This window comes from Pollicipes pollicipes, unplaced genomic scaffold, assembly GCF_011947565.3.
Source record: "Pollicipes pollicipes isolate AB1234 unplaced genomic scaffold, Ppol_2.1 Scaffold_4881;HRSCAF=5763_pilon_pilon_pilon, whole genome shotgun sequence".
NCBI classification, from domain to species: domain Eukaryota; kingdom Metazoa; phylum Arthropoda; class Thecostraca; order Pollicipedomorpha; family Pollicipedidae; genus Pollicipes; species Pollicipes pollicipes.
In genome coordinates this window covers 59,725,593-59,738,220 of record NW_023596576.1, presented here as the reverse complement: position 1 = coordinate 59,738,220, position 12,628 = coordinate 59,725,593, and the positions used below count along the sequence as shown (strand labels likewise).

At 51.9% G+C, this 12,628-nt stretch overlaps 2 protein-coding genes across 2 annotated transcripts in view; both read left to right on the top strand.

Annotated features, from left to right (window-relative positions):
- Positions 1 to 7,983, top strand: part of LOC119101326 (xanthine dehydrogenase/oxidase) — a gene marked incomplete in the record, with an annotated part of 13,266 nt that extends 5,283 nt beyond the window's left edge. The window contains 5 exon segments of the mRNA XM_037224633.1: positions 1,990 to 2,231; positions 3,671 to 3,789; positions 4,235 to 4,394; positions 4,793 to 4,998; positions 7,849 to 7,983. Of these exon segments, the coding sequence (XP_037080528.1) occupies positions 1,990 to 2,231; positions 3,671 to 3,789; positions 4,235 to 4,394; positions 4,793 to 4,998; positions 7,849 to 7,867 (746 nt within the window).
- Positions 7,984 to 8,038: 55 nt separating this feature from the next.
- The window catches only part of LOC119101322 (xanthine dehydrogenase), a gene marked incomplete in the record, with an annotated part of 11,113 nt that continues 6,523 nt past the window's right edge, over positions 8,039 to 12,628 (top strand). The window contains 7 exon segments of the mRNA XM_037224621.1: positions 8,039 to 8,211; positions 8,951 to 9,078; positions 10,320 to 10,445; positions 10,942 to 11,109; positions 11,434 to 11,599; positions 11,833 to 11,948; positions 12,205 to 12,327. Of these exon segments, the coding sequence (XP_037080516.1) occupies positions 8,064 to 8,211; positions 8,951 to 9,078; positions 10,320 to 10,445; positions 10,942 to 11,109; positions 11,434 to 11,599; positions 11,833 to 11,948; positions 12,205 to 12,327 (975 nt within the window).

Sequence of the window (12,628 nt, the reverse complement as noted above, 5' to 3'; positions counted from 1 at the left end):
TGCGGTATTTTTCCTTTACTTATCCCGAACGAGATGTGCAGCTAGCTTGGCAATGAGATCACCATAACTACAGTCATGATAACTAACCCCGGTTACTGAAGTCACCATCGGTTTGTCCAAAACGATTGTAACCTAGATCGTTCTTGGGACGACGCTTCCCAGCCATTGATCTCCATTCGGTGACGTAATGATTCTTGCCTGAATGTCGCCGATTTAAAAAATAAAAAGCAAGATAATAAAATCTACGCCGGACTTGTAGAGTGCAAATATTTTCCTTGATACATGACAATGTGCAGCTTCTTACCTGTAGATTATATTGTCGTCACTATTCGGCATCAACTTCATTGGGGCTGGTGGATGCCACACTGCCGGCACACTGGCGGTGGCAAAAGGTACGTCATGATGTCAAAAATGGCATGTCACGTGTCATTTTTTCGAGAGAGATGGCTTTCCATTCGGCGGTGCGCCAGCTGCTTGTGGCACGCTCTTCTGCGCGTTTCCAGTTCTGGTTGACAGGGACTTGTACGACCACAGTGAGGCTGGTGGTCGGCTTAAAATGAGGCTTGCTGCTGGTCAGCATATCTGCGTGATGATTCATGCTGTAAAGTTCACTAGCTTGTTGACCGGATTCAGCTGGTGCACAGGTCTGCTGTCATGCACAAACAGATGATGGAATGTGATGTAGCTTAGGTGAGGAGAATAAACACTGGCTTAGCGAAGGGAAGCCGAATTCGGTATATGCATAACTGAACGTCATTACAGTTTTGAACGACTTTGGCACATGGCGTCACATGGCAGGACGATGATCGAGTATTACACCGAAAAGTTCACGCTCTGGGAGTGAGTAACAAGCGAGCTATGGTTGCCAAGGAAGCAACATTTATTAACAGCTCGGAGTTCTTATTTTGGCAATAAGCCATATTCATCATGCCATAATGTTAGCTTAGCGATATGATCGCGAAAGCACTAGCTATTGACAACATAACATTTCAAGATCTGGTCATGGCCAGGAGTGAGTAGTAAGCAAGAATGAGTAATTCAAAAATTAAGGCATGCGAGTGCAGGGAATGTCCGAATCTGTGCAGATACTGGTACTTAAAGCATATCACCATAATCAATATCCCGAGCTCTCACATACTGCGTTAGGTCGAGCATTACCAATATAAAGCCTTCAGGCCGTAGTGCCGAGAAGTCGGCGGCTCACGGCCTTCCTTGCTTATTTCAAGTTTCGTTTCGTTTCATTTCGCTCAGCCGTTTCGACCTGTTATTGAAATTTAGCAATGCTGCAGCCCGTTTTGTTGAGCCCACCTGCCAAAACCATTGATGAATTTCGCTGAGCGACTTCTGAAGCCTGTACTTCAAGCATAAATGTCTGAATCGTCCATGCTTTTTTCGGACGGAGCGCGATGTTTTCTGCGGGCTGTGTGTCGTCTGCATAGGAGATTGCGCGGTCGTGTGTCAGCAGCCCAGGCAGGCCGTGCTTCAGGATGGTGAAGTGTGAAGGCCCGACAGTAGCGCCCTGAAGAGAAGACAGCATTGGGTCACCCGCAGCGCCAGCGCACTCTCTCGAGCCGCTTGCCTTCAACGGTTCAAATGGCTTTGGTACCGCTAGAGGTCGATCCCGTGCCAATGCAGTTTTTGTTGTTGTTGTCATTGCGGTTTTACGACGCAATCAGCTGGTGAGGCTATATGGTGTCACCTGCCCCTCGCCCTGGAAGGAAGAGCGGGCACTATAGGAAATCGAACGCCGTACCTGTGGTATCCTGTGAATGGCTGCGTGTGGGCTTCCCGACGTACCCCACATGCAGTTCAACCACTGCACTACCGATAACCAGTGTAGTTTCATGATGAATGCGCAGTAAATGACGCTGGCAAGTACGTGCGGGGCATGTAACCGGGTCGCCAATGTCAGCTGTCCCCTCCCTGTCCTGCTGGCCGCCTACCCCGCGGAATCCGGCACAGTGTCCTCAGCGAAGCCGTCCGTTTCAGTGCTACAGCGATTAGCCGAGGATGACCGGACCGGCAGTGACGTCACAGCAACTACGTCGCTGGCCGACTACTTGCGCCTGCACCGCGGCCTGTCCGGCACCAAGATCATGTGTCGGGAGGGCATGTGCGGGGCGTGCGTCGTCAACGTGACGTCACAGAACCCGGCCACGGGTCAGATGGAGAGTCGTGCCGTCAACTCGTGCATGGCGCCGGTCAGGGCCTGTCAGGACTGGCAGGTGGAGGTGAGCGGCCGGGGCGGACGGACGGCTCTAGTGACGTCAGCACCACCAATGCTGCGCCAGCTTTGGCCGAGTGGATGTAGTCCGAGTGGATGTGGCTACATGATGCTCCTTGAGTAAACTAGTCGCATCCGGATGCGTCCGATCACAATGCGTATCGATAGCTAGGTCAACACCATCTCCCACGGCCAACGCGGTGCGCCGCCACCAGCGCGTATGCGGTGCCGCCCCAGACCGCTGCAGCTTCCGCCGCCGTACCCCATCGCGCGAGGCACGGGTCTCCCGCCAGCGCGGCACGCCGCACACCGTCCGGTCACAGGCCCGGCACCGTCGCCGCCCGGCCGACCAGAACCAAACGCCGGGCCGACCGGCCGGAGCGCCGGCCCAAGGTTATTCACCCAACTGTGAACGCGGGACACTGGTGCAGGCAGTCGATGGATCAGGCCATTCGTAACACTGCCTGGCCTTAAGCGATCACGGTAATGATAAGGATCATGAAGAGTGACGGCAGCCGGCATCTTTATTCTTTGAGCTTTTTCGTTTACCGCCAACAAAGCAGCGCTACTGTAACAGACGACGTCGCTTAAATAAGATGCGGCAAATACACAACACACCATACAGCTGACTGGCAGCTCTCATCTGAACGATCACGCCACCAGGGGATTGAGATGAATCTAAAGCAGCAGGCCGTCAGCCGGGGGAAGACATTTTGCGGAAATGTTCACGTCATCGGCATACAAAAGGCAACGGGGCTCAATGACGAGGAAAAGATCGGTAATGAACACTGGAAAAGGAAAGGAGCTAAGAGTGATCCTTCCAGCACCTCAATGTTCCACTCTGCTCTGTTGTGTGAAGAATTGAGCTGCTAGATAGATGAACAGAGATGAACTCGAATGTATACTATTGGCGGCCGTCAACATTGCCCTGTAATTGACTTGAGTCGCTCTAACTGGCATGCGTATCGTCTGCTACCAACCGGTCATTGTCATTCAGTTTGTCAATTTGTCAATTTGTCAATTTCACGGGCATCGGCGCAAGTCCATCCTGCATGGCCTGGCTGCCTGTTTGACCATGAATGGGGCACAATTGACAACTTGAATGACAATGACAATTGACGAATTGAATGGTCCGGCTGCTTGCTGGAGAGGGACGTGCGGGGACCGGATCGACGGGTAGGAAGGCGTCTCATTCAAATTGTCTTTGACGGCAGTGGAAGTGACTCTCGTCATATTCTTTGGACAAAAACGTGCACAAAGGTTACGTGTTTAAAGATGGCGCAGTCTGCGGCGCCGGCCATTACACGGCATGTGTGCATGTGTCACGGCCTAAATGTGCAGTGAAAGCAGCCCAGCCATTGTGGCAAACCCCCATGAGAAGTATTGGCTATTTTCCGATGTACGCATCCGTGCGCACGTCTGACATCGGTCCCGGGCCGGCGGCAGACGGTGGAGGGCGTCGGGAACAGGAGGGACGGCTACCACCCGGTGCAGGCGCGCCTGGCGCACATGAACGGCACCCAGTGCGGCTACTGCAGCCCCGGCATGGTCATGTCCATGTACAGGTAACGGTGCTGTGGACATGTCCTGGCAGCTGCAGCGTGGTGGTTAGTACAATTGTGCCGGTAGTTGGGTTACAATCAAAGCTCTCAGGAGCAGGTGTCAACTTATGTCACGGGTGACTTTCGCCAATTCACGTCGTTAAGTATCCCAGGACGTTCCGGAATCGCGATAATATTTGCCATACGTTCAGGGCATGCTAACGCTTGCTAAGAATCTCGGAAACTCTGTATAGAGCATACCCGACAGACCGTGATGGGCCAATATGTTAAGCCATCTCTTCTGTGCATGGATAGGTTAATGCACGTTTGCAGCAGTGCTTCCCGGTATTCCAGACACCATCCCTGTGTTCCCCGTTTATATGCGATGCATCGCCAGCTTCGTCATCCCGCTTAATACGCCCGATGCTGGTTCGTAGTTACCAGTTGTTGGTCGTTGTCTGGGCACCAGCCTGCTGAAGTCGGGGGAGGAAGTGACGCCGGAGCGAGTGGAGCAAACTATGGACGGCAACATCTGCCGCTGTACCGGCTACCGGCCCATCCTGGACGCATTCAAGACCTTTGCAGCCGACACGGACGAGAAGACCAGACAACTGGTCAGAGACATCGAGGTATGGCCCGCTTGAGGCACAGCTGACTGAATGAGAGTGTGACGTTAACGCCAGCTGCTTTGTGTGGGCTTCGACGCGTGGAGGAGGCAAAGTATTCCGCTGAGACGGCGCTGATGATGGCTGGTGGTCATCACATGGTGAGCGTATGGTCACCATAAGTATGCTTTGCCTCGCGCTGAAGTCCCCCACTTAACCGAGTCCGGTTGATCTGTCGGTGAGATCACCGTCTGCTTTGGAGCGCGACAGTAACATTGCCCCCAGCTGACCTCTGTCAATCCACACTCACCTTTGCTGACCTTAGTTGAACTATATTAGATTCGCCGTCCTCTACTGAACCCTCCTGATCCATGATAAGCTCTGCTGGCAGTTTTGCCCTGTTGACCTCTGCTGACCTCTAGGAGACAGCCGGCTGCCGTGGCGGCTCTGGGGGCGCGTGTCGACCGTCGGCGGCCTGCGCCGGCTGTCCGCGGGCGGCGGTGGCTCTAACGGCGGCCGAGGACGACTGGCGACTGCCGGAGAGCCTGCCCCAGGCGCTGCGGGACGCTGCCGCGCTGTCGGCCGGCGGCAGGCGGGTCCGACTTCGTGGCCGGCAACACCTCCGTTGGTGAGCCGCGCGTCCGGCACTGCGGTGGACTGATGTGTATTGATAACCGGGCGTGTCCCACAGAGTCACTCTTGGCGAAGATGCCACTGGTGGGCGAAGTGCCATCCCAGCCCTCCCTCGACGATGTGGGCGCGTGACGGCCCCCTCCCTATCTCCCTCCCTCCCTCGACGATGTGGGCGCGCGACGGCCCCCTCCCGATCTCCCTCCCTCGACTATGTGGGCCTGCGAGGGTCCCCTCCCTCCCTCCCTCCCTCCCCCGGCGATGTGGGCGCGTGAAGGCTCCCTCCCTCCCTCAGGTTTCTTTGCATGATTTATGAACCATTTCAGATCAGAAGTTTTTGAAAGATCATGCTTTTCAGGAGCTGAATTGATGGCAACGTCACACATCTTGTCAAATTTTCAACACTTCTGTGTAAATAGGTCGTGACCTATGACTCATTTTTAGATGCAATTTCAGTCAGATTTCTCGCCATATGGATAATACGTGCAACTGGTTAACAGCTGGGACATGTTACTTGTTTGTTTTTTCATCGAATCGATTGACTGGCGACTGACTTCAGTAATGTGAGGCCTGATTATATACAAGGGTGAAATGTGCTTGATCAGAGGTTAAGCCAGCTCAAACATGTCCAATATTTATGCTATAATGCATTCACGGCACATACAATTGCGAAGATGTTGTTGAGAAATTTGGACGAATAATGCTCAGCTATATGAAGCGAATTTATTGGGCTCAGTTCACACCGGGTCGGACAAATAACAAACAGCCAAGCATCCATTGGCATGGATTACGCCATCATAGGAGAACGTGCTGCATCAGTGATTATTCATTCTTTTAGCTCGTTTTATTATGAGTAATCGTATGCAAGCGACACTGGTCTTCCAAAGGTCGAGCAAGGCCATGACAAAGCCATGTGCGCCATGATTGTATCATGGTTGTGCATGTGAGTTAATAGTCTCCCTCAAGTAAAAACATCCAAACAACACAGAAATAACCACAACTTTCAATTATTTACGGAAATGGCAAAAGTTGACCTTACTTCAGATCAATTACTTCATACTTTCGAGAAAAAAACTTTAAAGATACAGTTTGTAGGTATTAGGATGCTTTATTACTGCAGCAAGTTTGAACAATGGCAAATGACCCCAAAAAAGCCATGTGTGGTCATATTTTGTATAGGCTGACCTCTTTGACCTGACCTAGGTCACTGATCTGGGTACATCCAAGCTTGAAAAGAGTACAGCGGATGCGAACTTAAAAGATGAACGGCTGGCTAAAATTGTGTGTGGTTGCAAGCGTTCGTTTTTTACCTGTGCTCGAAAAACCGGAAGTTAATCTCCCCGCCCGGCGCGGGTGAAGTAAAAAAGTCCGGTACAGTTGCACAGCTTATACGATGATCACTGCATCGGGTTTCACATTACCCTATCTTAATCAGTATGACGGCTACCGGTAGATAAACAACGTACCATGCACTCCAAAAATACGTCGGCTCTGGTAATGTTTCTCTGGCCTGAGAGGTCATTCAGCTGACCCAGACCCAAACACCTACACATATTCAGAACCAGGACGAAGGGAAAAACACTAAAAAGCATAGGTGTACCTCGTAAGGTCGCTGACCTACGGCAGTTCAAAGCCAGCTAATGGATTAAGCGAATACAATTTCTAGGGAATTGTTCAATCTGATGCAACAACGGAGTATTAGACAAATCATACATATCTAAGATAGTCTCTTAGGCAACACAAAAATAGAATGAGCAAGTTCCATTGACCTATGGTCAGGTGTGAAGGTCACACCTGGGTAAACATTAACTTTCTTTTACTTTAGAGCCTACTGTATGCGGTAGATCTGCTGCTCATCAAAAACTTACTGGTAACAGGAGCCCCGTTGCAAGTCTTCCATCGACTTCATAGAGGTCAGAATAGGTCACTGACCTAAAATGAGCCCCAGTGGCCTTTTTCTCAGAACAGGCATCACGTTTTATGTCACGTAGAATCACGCTGGTTGCATGAGATGGTCTGGGGGTACTTTGGACATCAGTTTGGAGTTTGACCGCGGTTGACCTTATTTGACCCGAAGGTCATGGCATATGACATTGATATTTTAAAACTGGGTTTACGTATCGCCCAACACACCCTGTAAATTGTTATATCTAGATTTCTTAGTTTCGGATATATCAGGAGGTCAAATTGAACCCCACCGACACGACGAGCATTTAACCCGCCACCCGGGCGCGTCTTAGTTTTAGCCAGCATACTGGCGAGAGCATAACATCTCATTTCCAATATGTTTCCTTTTAAGTCATTGTCGTGACTTGGAAGGTCGCCAACCAATCTGGCACAAAAACGGATACCCTTAAATAGCTTTGACCGTGAGAAAAATTTCGGTTTTAGTTCTAATGTTCCTTCTGTCTCCGTCCAAAAGTTAGTAAGGAGGCTCTGTCATCTGCATTCGTCTGTCCCCTTACCAACGAGCAGCGGGCCTGCCAGCTCCGTCGTTGGGCAAAGTAAAAGTATCTTTTATCGGGCGGGGTTTCGTTGCTTGTTAACGCACATTTACTGGCACTTTTTCACCACGATTTTGAAAATCTTTGTTTCAAGGTACTAAGAGATCTTTAATTCTGTGCATAAGCTGTCGGAGACCGCGCCTTTTGGTCACCAAGGGTCATCTCCAGCACATGCGATCTAATCATTTGAAAATGTGGAGGTGTTCGGCATGTGGGCAGTGTCTATCACGCCGGTCACGCAGCATCACGCGTATCACGCCACCCAAACGATCTAGAATGCCGTCATAATTACTGTGGACCTCAACACCAGTCATGTGCATCACTAACACGTCCTCCTGCTGCAGGTGTTCTGGACAAATATGACCTGCCATCTGACGGGTACATATCTCTGCTGAAAATACCGGATCTGCGTGTTATTGAGCGCCCGACCGGCAGCGAAAACTTCAGCGATCGGCACGGCACACCGGGCTCGGTCTTCGGCGCCGCTGTCACTCTCTCTGAGCTGATACGGGAGTTGCAACTTCTCAGTGGCACTGCCGGGTACCGCCACTGTGCGGAAATGGCCAGGCACCTGTTGCTCGTGGCCAATACACCGGTTCGAAACGCGGGCACATGGGCTGGCAACCTGATGATCAAGTACCACCACAGGGAGTTTCCATCAGATGTGTTCCTGCTGCTGGCGGCCGCCAAAGCCAAGCTGAAGATAGGTAAGACTCGGAACATTAACCAGCAGTCAAGGGGAAATTTAAAAGGATTACTTTCGAATGGTGCCAGGTAGATGCACCAAATTTAAGGCGCATGACAAATGAGCATTTAGTAAATTCTGGATGGAACATTCTGCAACGCAAGGTCAGGTCACTGCGTTATGACGTTATCAGTTAAGATCTACTCGGTGATGTTGGCCTTTGCCTGCAAGAGTTCGCAGTTTCCTTTCTTGCTTTGCTTTGCTTTGTGGAAATTCATTGACTGATTTAACTATCTGGTAGCCCGCATCAGTGCACGCTGTATGAAGTCACACCAGGTCCCTATCAGAGGTCATGGAAGACCAGCTTACAGGCGTCAAACTGCAAAGATTTCCAAACCAATTATATTTATACCTCATTTGAATCGAAGGAAAAATACAATTTCATCCGATTAGCCGGCCTGGCATTGGCCTGAGATCACGATGATTCAACCGGATCTGGACTGTTGAGATAGAACTTGAACCTTCAACTTCGACTTTAATAAGCAGTTAACCCCCCCCCCCCCCCTCCCCCCAGGACGTCGTAGGCGACGAATTATGCTAGTCGGTGCAGGAATAAGCGTCCCTTCATGTTACGTCAATATTTACGAAAATAGCCTCGCTCAAGATAGTGCTTAATGGAGCGCAGATATTGTTTGGACTAAGCTTGATACGTCCCAGACAGCGTGGTCCCCACCCGTCGCGTATTTTTCGCTATGTTTTAGCCGATGAAAATGGAGTGGAAGACATGGACGTGGAGAAGATGTACGGTACCTGCATGAAGAACAAGATCATCGTTTCGATGGCTTTGCCTCCGCTGGACGAGAACAAGTTCATATTCAAGACGTATAAGGTATGGTATACTAGTTGTATTTATGCTCCACCTAACCTCACGATTTTGGCCAAGCTGCCCTAGCACGCGCCCGGGTGGGCAGTTGAATACCCCTCGCCTGGGTGGGGGTCAATTTGACGCTCCTTAGATCTCAGACACTAAGAGAGCTCGAAGCACCAAATTCACCTGATGTGTTGACCTGCATGCTAACTCACTTGCGTTTAAATTTCCATTTCCTAGGTCATGACCTTCGGGTCAAATAAGGTCAAACAATGTTAAACTCCAGATTGGTGTCCGAAGTCCCCCAGAACCTAGATAACTGTTTTACACAAAAGACCACTGGTGCCTTTTTAAGATCATTCACCTTGTTTGACCTTTCGGAGGTTATGGTGCCAAAATCATACGAGACTGCGTTGAGTGTTGCATTTGAGTAAGCGACAAAGATCATGTCAGGCAGCATGTTGCTAAGAGCAAAAATGCTGATTTCAGGGCAGTGACCTATCCTCACCTTCAAGAAGTCCATTGAAGATGTATAATGCGGTTCCTGTTATCATTAAATTCGAAATTAGTACCAGAAAATGCGCCGGACGCTCTAGACGCTCTACGCTCTGGTTCTAGAGTAACAAAACAGGTTGGCTTTAAGCTAATTCTGACCTTTATACCCGACGCCCGGTCAGCATAATTTGTTCATTCAATTATGATGTTGCCTTAGAGACTATCTCAGGATGTATGCCTTCGTCTAACGCTCCGTTTTTGCATCAAATTGAACATTTTCTTGGAAATTATCTTCGCTGAATCCACATCACTATTCCGACCTGCCGTAGGTCAGCGACCTTACAAAGTGCTTCTAAATTTTAGATACCAAACGATCTGCTTTTTAATAGTCCACAGCTCGGCAAAATTTGGCGCAGCTCCGCCGCGCCGTTCGGAAGCCATTTTGAAAACACCTTCGGTGGGTCAAAGTGACTCCCGAACCGGAGCGCGTGCTAGCTGACCGATGCGAATAGCATTGCCAAGAGCGAACAAAAGGCAGTCTTAATTCAGCCATCTCAACTGAAATGCCCCTGAAGAAGAACGCATGAGGCTTTGGAGCTGATCAGCGCACAGAATGCAGAAGGCTTACTTTTACAGTCTGTGCTGCTAGGGTCAAGCTTTGCATGGGTGCGTAAGCATCAGAAATCATAAAGGACAGGAATTGGCAATCGGCGCTCAAAGAACCCATACATTTGTCGTTTATTTTCACACTGCGCTGCTGTCGCCAGGTGACGCCGCGCGCCATCAGCTCTCACGCATACGTGAACGCCGCGTTCGTGCTGCCCCTTGACCCGGCCACCACGGAGGTCACCGAACGACCCTGCCTTCTCTTCGGTGGCATCAGCGGCACGTTTGTGAGCATATATCTTCGTAGTCGGGGTACGAAGACATACGCTCGAAGACATAGACACACCCTTCGGTGGTGCGCAGAATGACAGCGCATTTGTGCCGTTTGAAGTGGCCTGGATAGGGCGGTGAGGGGGGAGTGTAGATAAGTTGTCCTAGGTGCCGCGCTAGGGCCGCGAGTTCGGATTCATCCGACCACGAGGGCATGCCTTGGTCGACGCGTGCCGCCCATGAATAGAAAACTTCAACACGTTTTACTTGGGTTATAACTTGCAATGTCCTAACTAACAACAATGTTCATTCGGCCTGACGCATAGACGGCTGGAAAGTCTATGTTAGGAAATATCCACACTGTTGCAGTCTCCGAGACTGAACTGATTTTCCACTGGCGCTTAGCAAGAACTGAGCATGCAATTTTCGGGCGCCCGCGTGTTTTGGCCGCGCCAGTACAGTGACAGCAGACTGTGCCGGGAGGTATCTGACGCTCGAGCATCTCCCGGTCAGGCGCACGCCGCCGCCACCGAGCACTACCTGACGGGCCGGCGGCTGGCCGAGCCGACCACGCTTAAGGCGGCGCTGCAGACGCTGCTGGACGAGGTGCAGCCTCAGCCGGACCCAGAGCTGGCCGACGTGGTCTACCGGCGGCGGCTGGCCGCCAGCCTGCTGTACAAGGTGGGGGCGCCTGCTCCCGCCAGTGATGTGCAGTGGCTGGGCATGGTGGTCGGGCTGCCCGAGATGACTGCGCTTACCAGCCGTACTTCATGATGAAAACACACAATGGGCCCCATGTGTCTCAGTTGGTCCCGATTAGACACCCTTTGGTCCCTGATCCACACCGACAGGATAGCTCGCCATTCATGCGTTAAGAGCCCGTTTTGCCTCGAAACGGAAGCCCGCCACAGGAAGCCGTTCGTTCAACATCCATTCACTCTCATGACGTCACTTTTGCGTTGGCCACGCCGTGCCTGTGACGGCCTTGTCGTGCCCTGTCTGCAGGCGGTGCTGCACGCGCTGGGGGAGCGGGTGCCGGCCCGCCTGCGGTCCGGCGCGGAGCAGCTGACGCGGCCCGGCCTCAGCGGCCGACAGCAGTTCGACACGGACCCGGCCCTCTGGCCTGTCAGCCAGGCCGTGCCCAAGCTGGAGGCGCAGGTGCAGACGTCAGGTGAGCCGACGGGCCTCCGTCAGCGGCGGGCCGCCTTGACTCCGGCGTCACCAGCCGTGGTGACTGCCAGAGCCCGCGCATCGTGCGCTGCAGATGAGATAAACAGGACGAGTGTGTGCCGACCGCCGCTGCTGTATTAACTAGGGTGCTGTTGGGCCATACAGCCCAGCAGGAGACCAACAGCCCCGAACGTAGGCTGTTTGTTTGTGATGCATGCCGGTGTGGTGGCGCAGGCGAGGCGGAGTTCGTGGATGACCAGCCGACAGTCCCCGGGGAGCTGTACGGCTATTACGTACTCAGCACGGTCGGCGACGCTCAGCTGAAGGTCGTGGACGGCTCCGCAGCCTTGGTGAGGGCGGATGATCGCACAGAGTAAGATGTGTGGCGATGGGGCTTCAGTTGTAACTATGACATCCACTGGGCCACAAGGTGCAACGGAAAGCTTCGCTGTTGCTCCGATGTTTAAAAGAGTTACATCAAGAAAAAAATACTTAGAATTACGCCAATTTTCCACTGCTGACCATTTGAAAGTGATTTACCACCTTATTGGAACTGTTGACAGAATCCATGTCGATCCTTAACATGCGTCATGCACCACTTGACAGGCTGTGAAAGGGGTGCACGGATTCGTCACGGCCAAGGACTTCATTGGCTCTAATGAGCTCTTCACCTGCGCCATGTTACTGAAAGGCATGGGAATGGACACGGACCTGCTGACACCTGAGCTGGTACGGCTTGACTGAGTCATTAATATTGATCTGCACTTCATATGTGGTGAATGACCACGCCGATTGCCGTATTCGTGATGCTACTCGCTCTGTGCAGGTATTCGTGGACGGCGCGGTGCGGCTCTGATGCTACTCACTCTGTGCAGGTATTCGCGGACGGCGCGGTGCGGCTCTGATGCTACTCGCTCTGTGCAGGTATTCGCGGACGGCGCGGTGCGGCTCTGATGCTACTCGCTCTGTGCAGGTATTCGCGGACGGCGCGGTGCGGCTCTGACGCTTCTCGCTCTGTGCAGGTATTCGC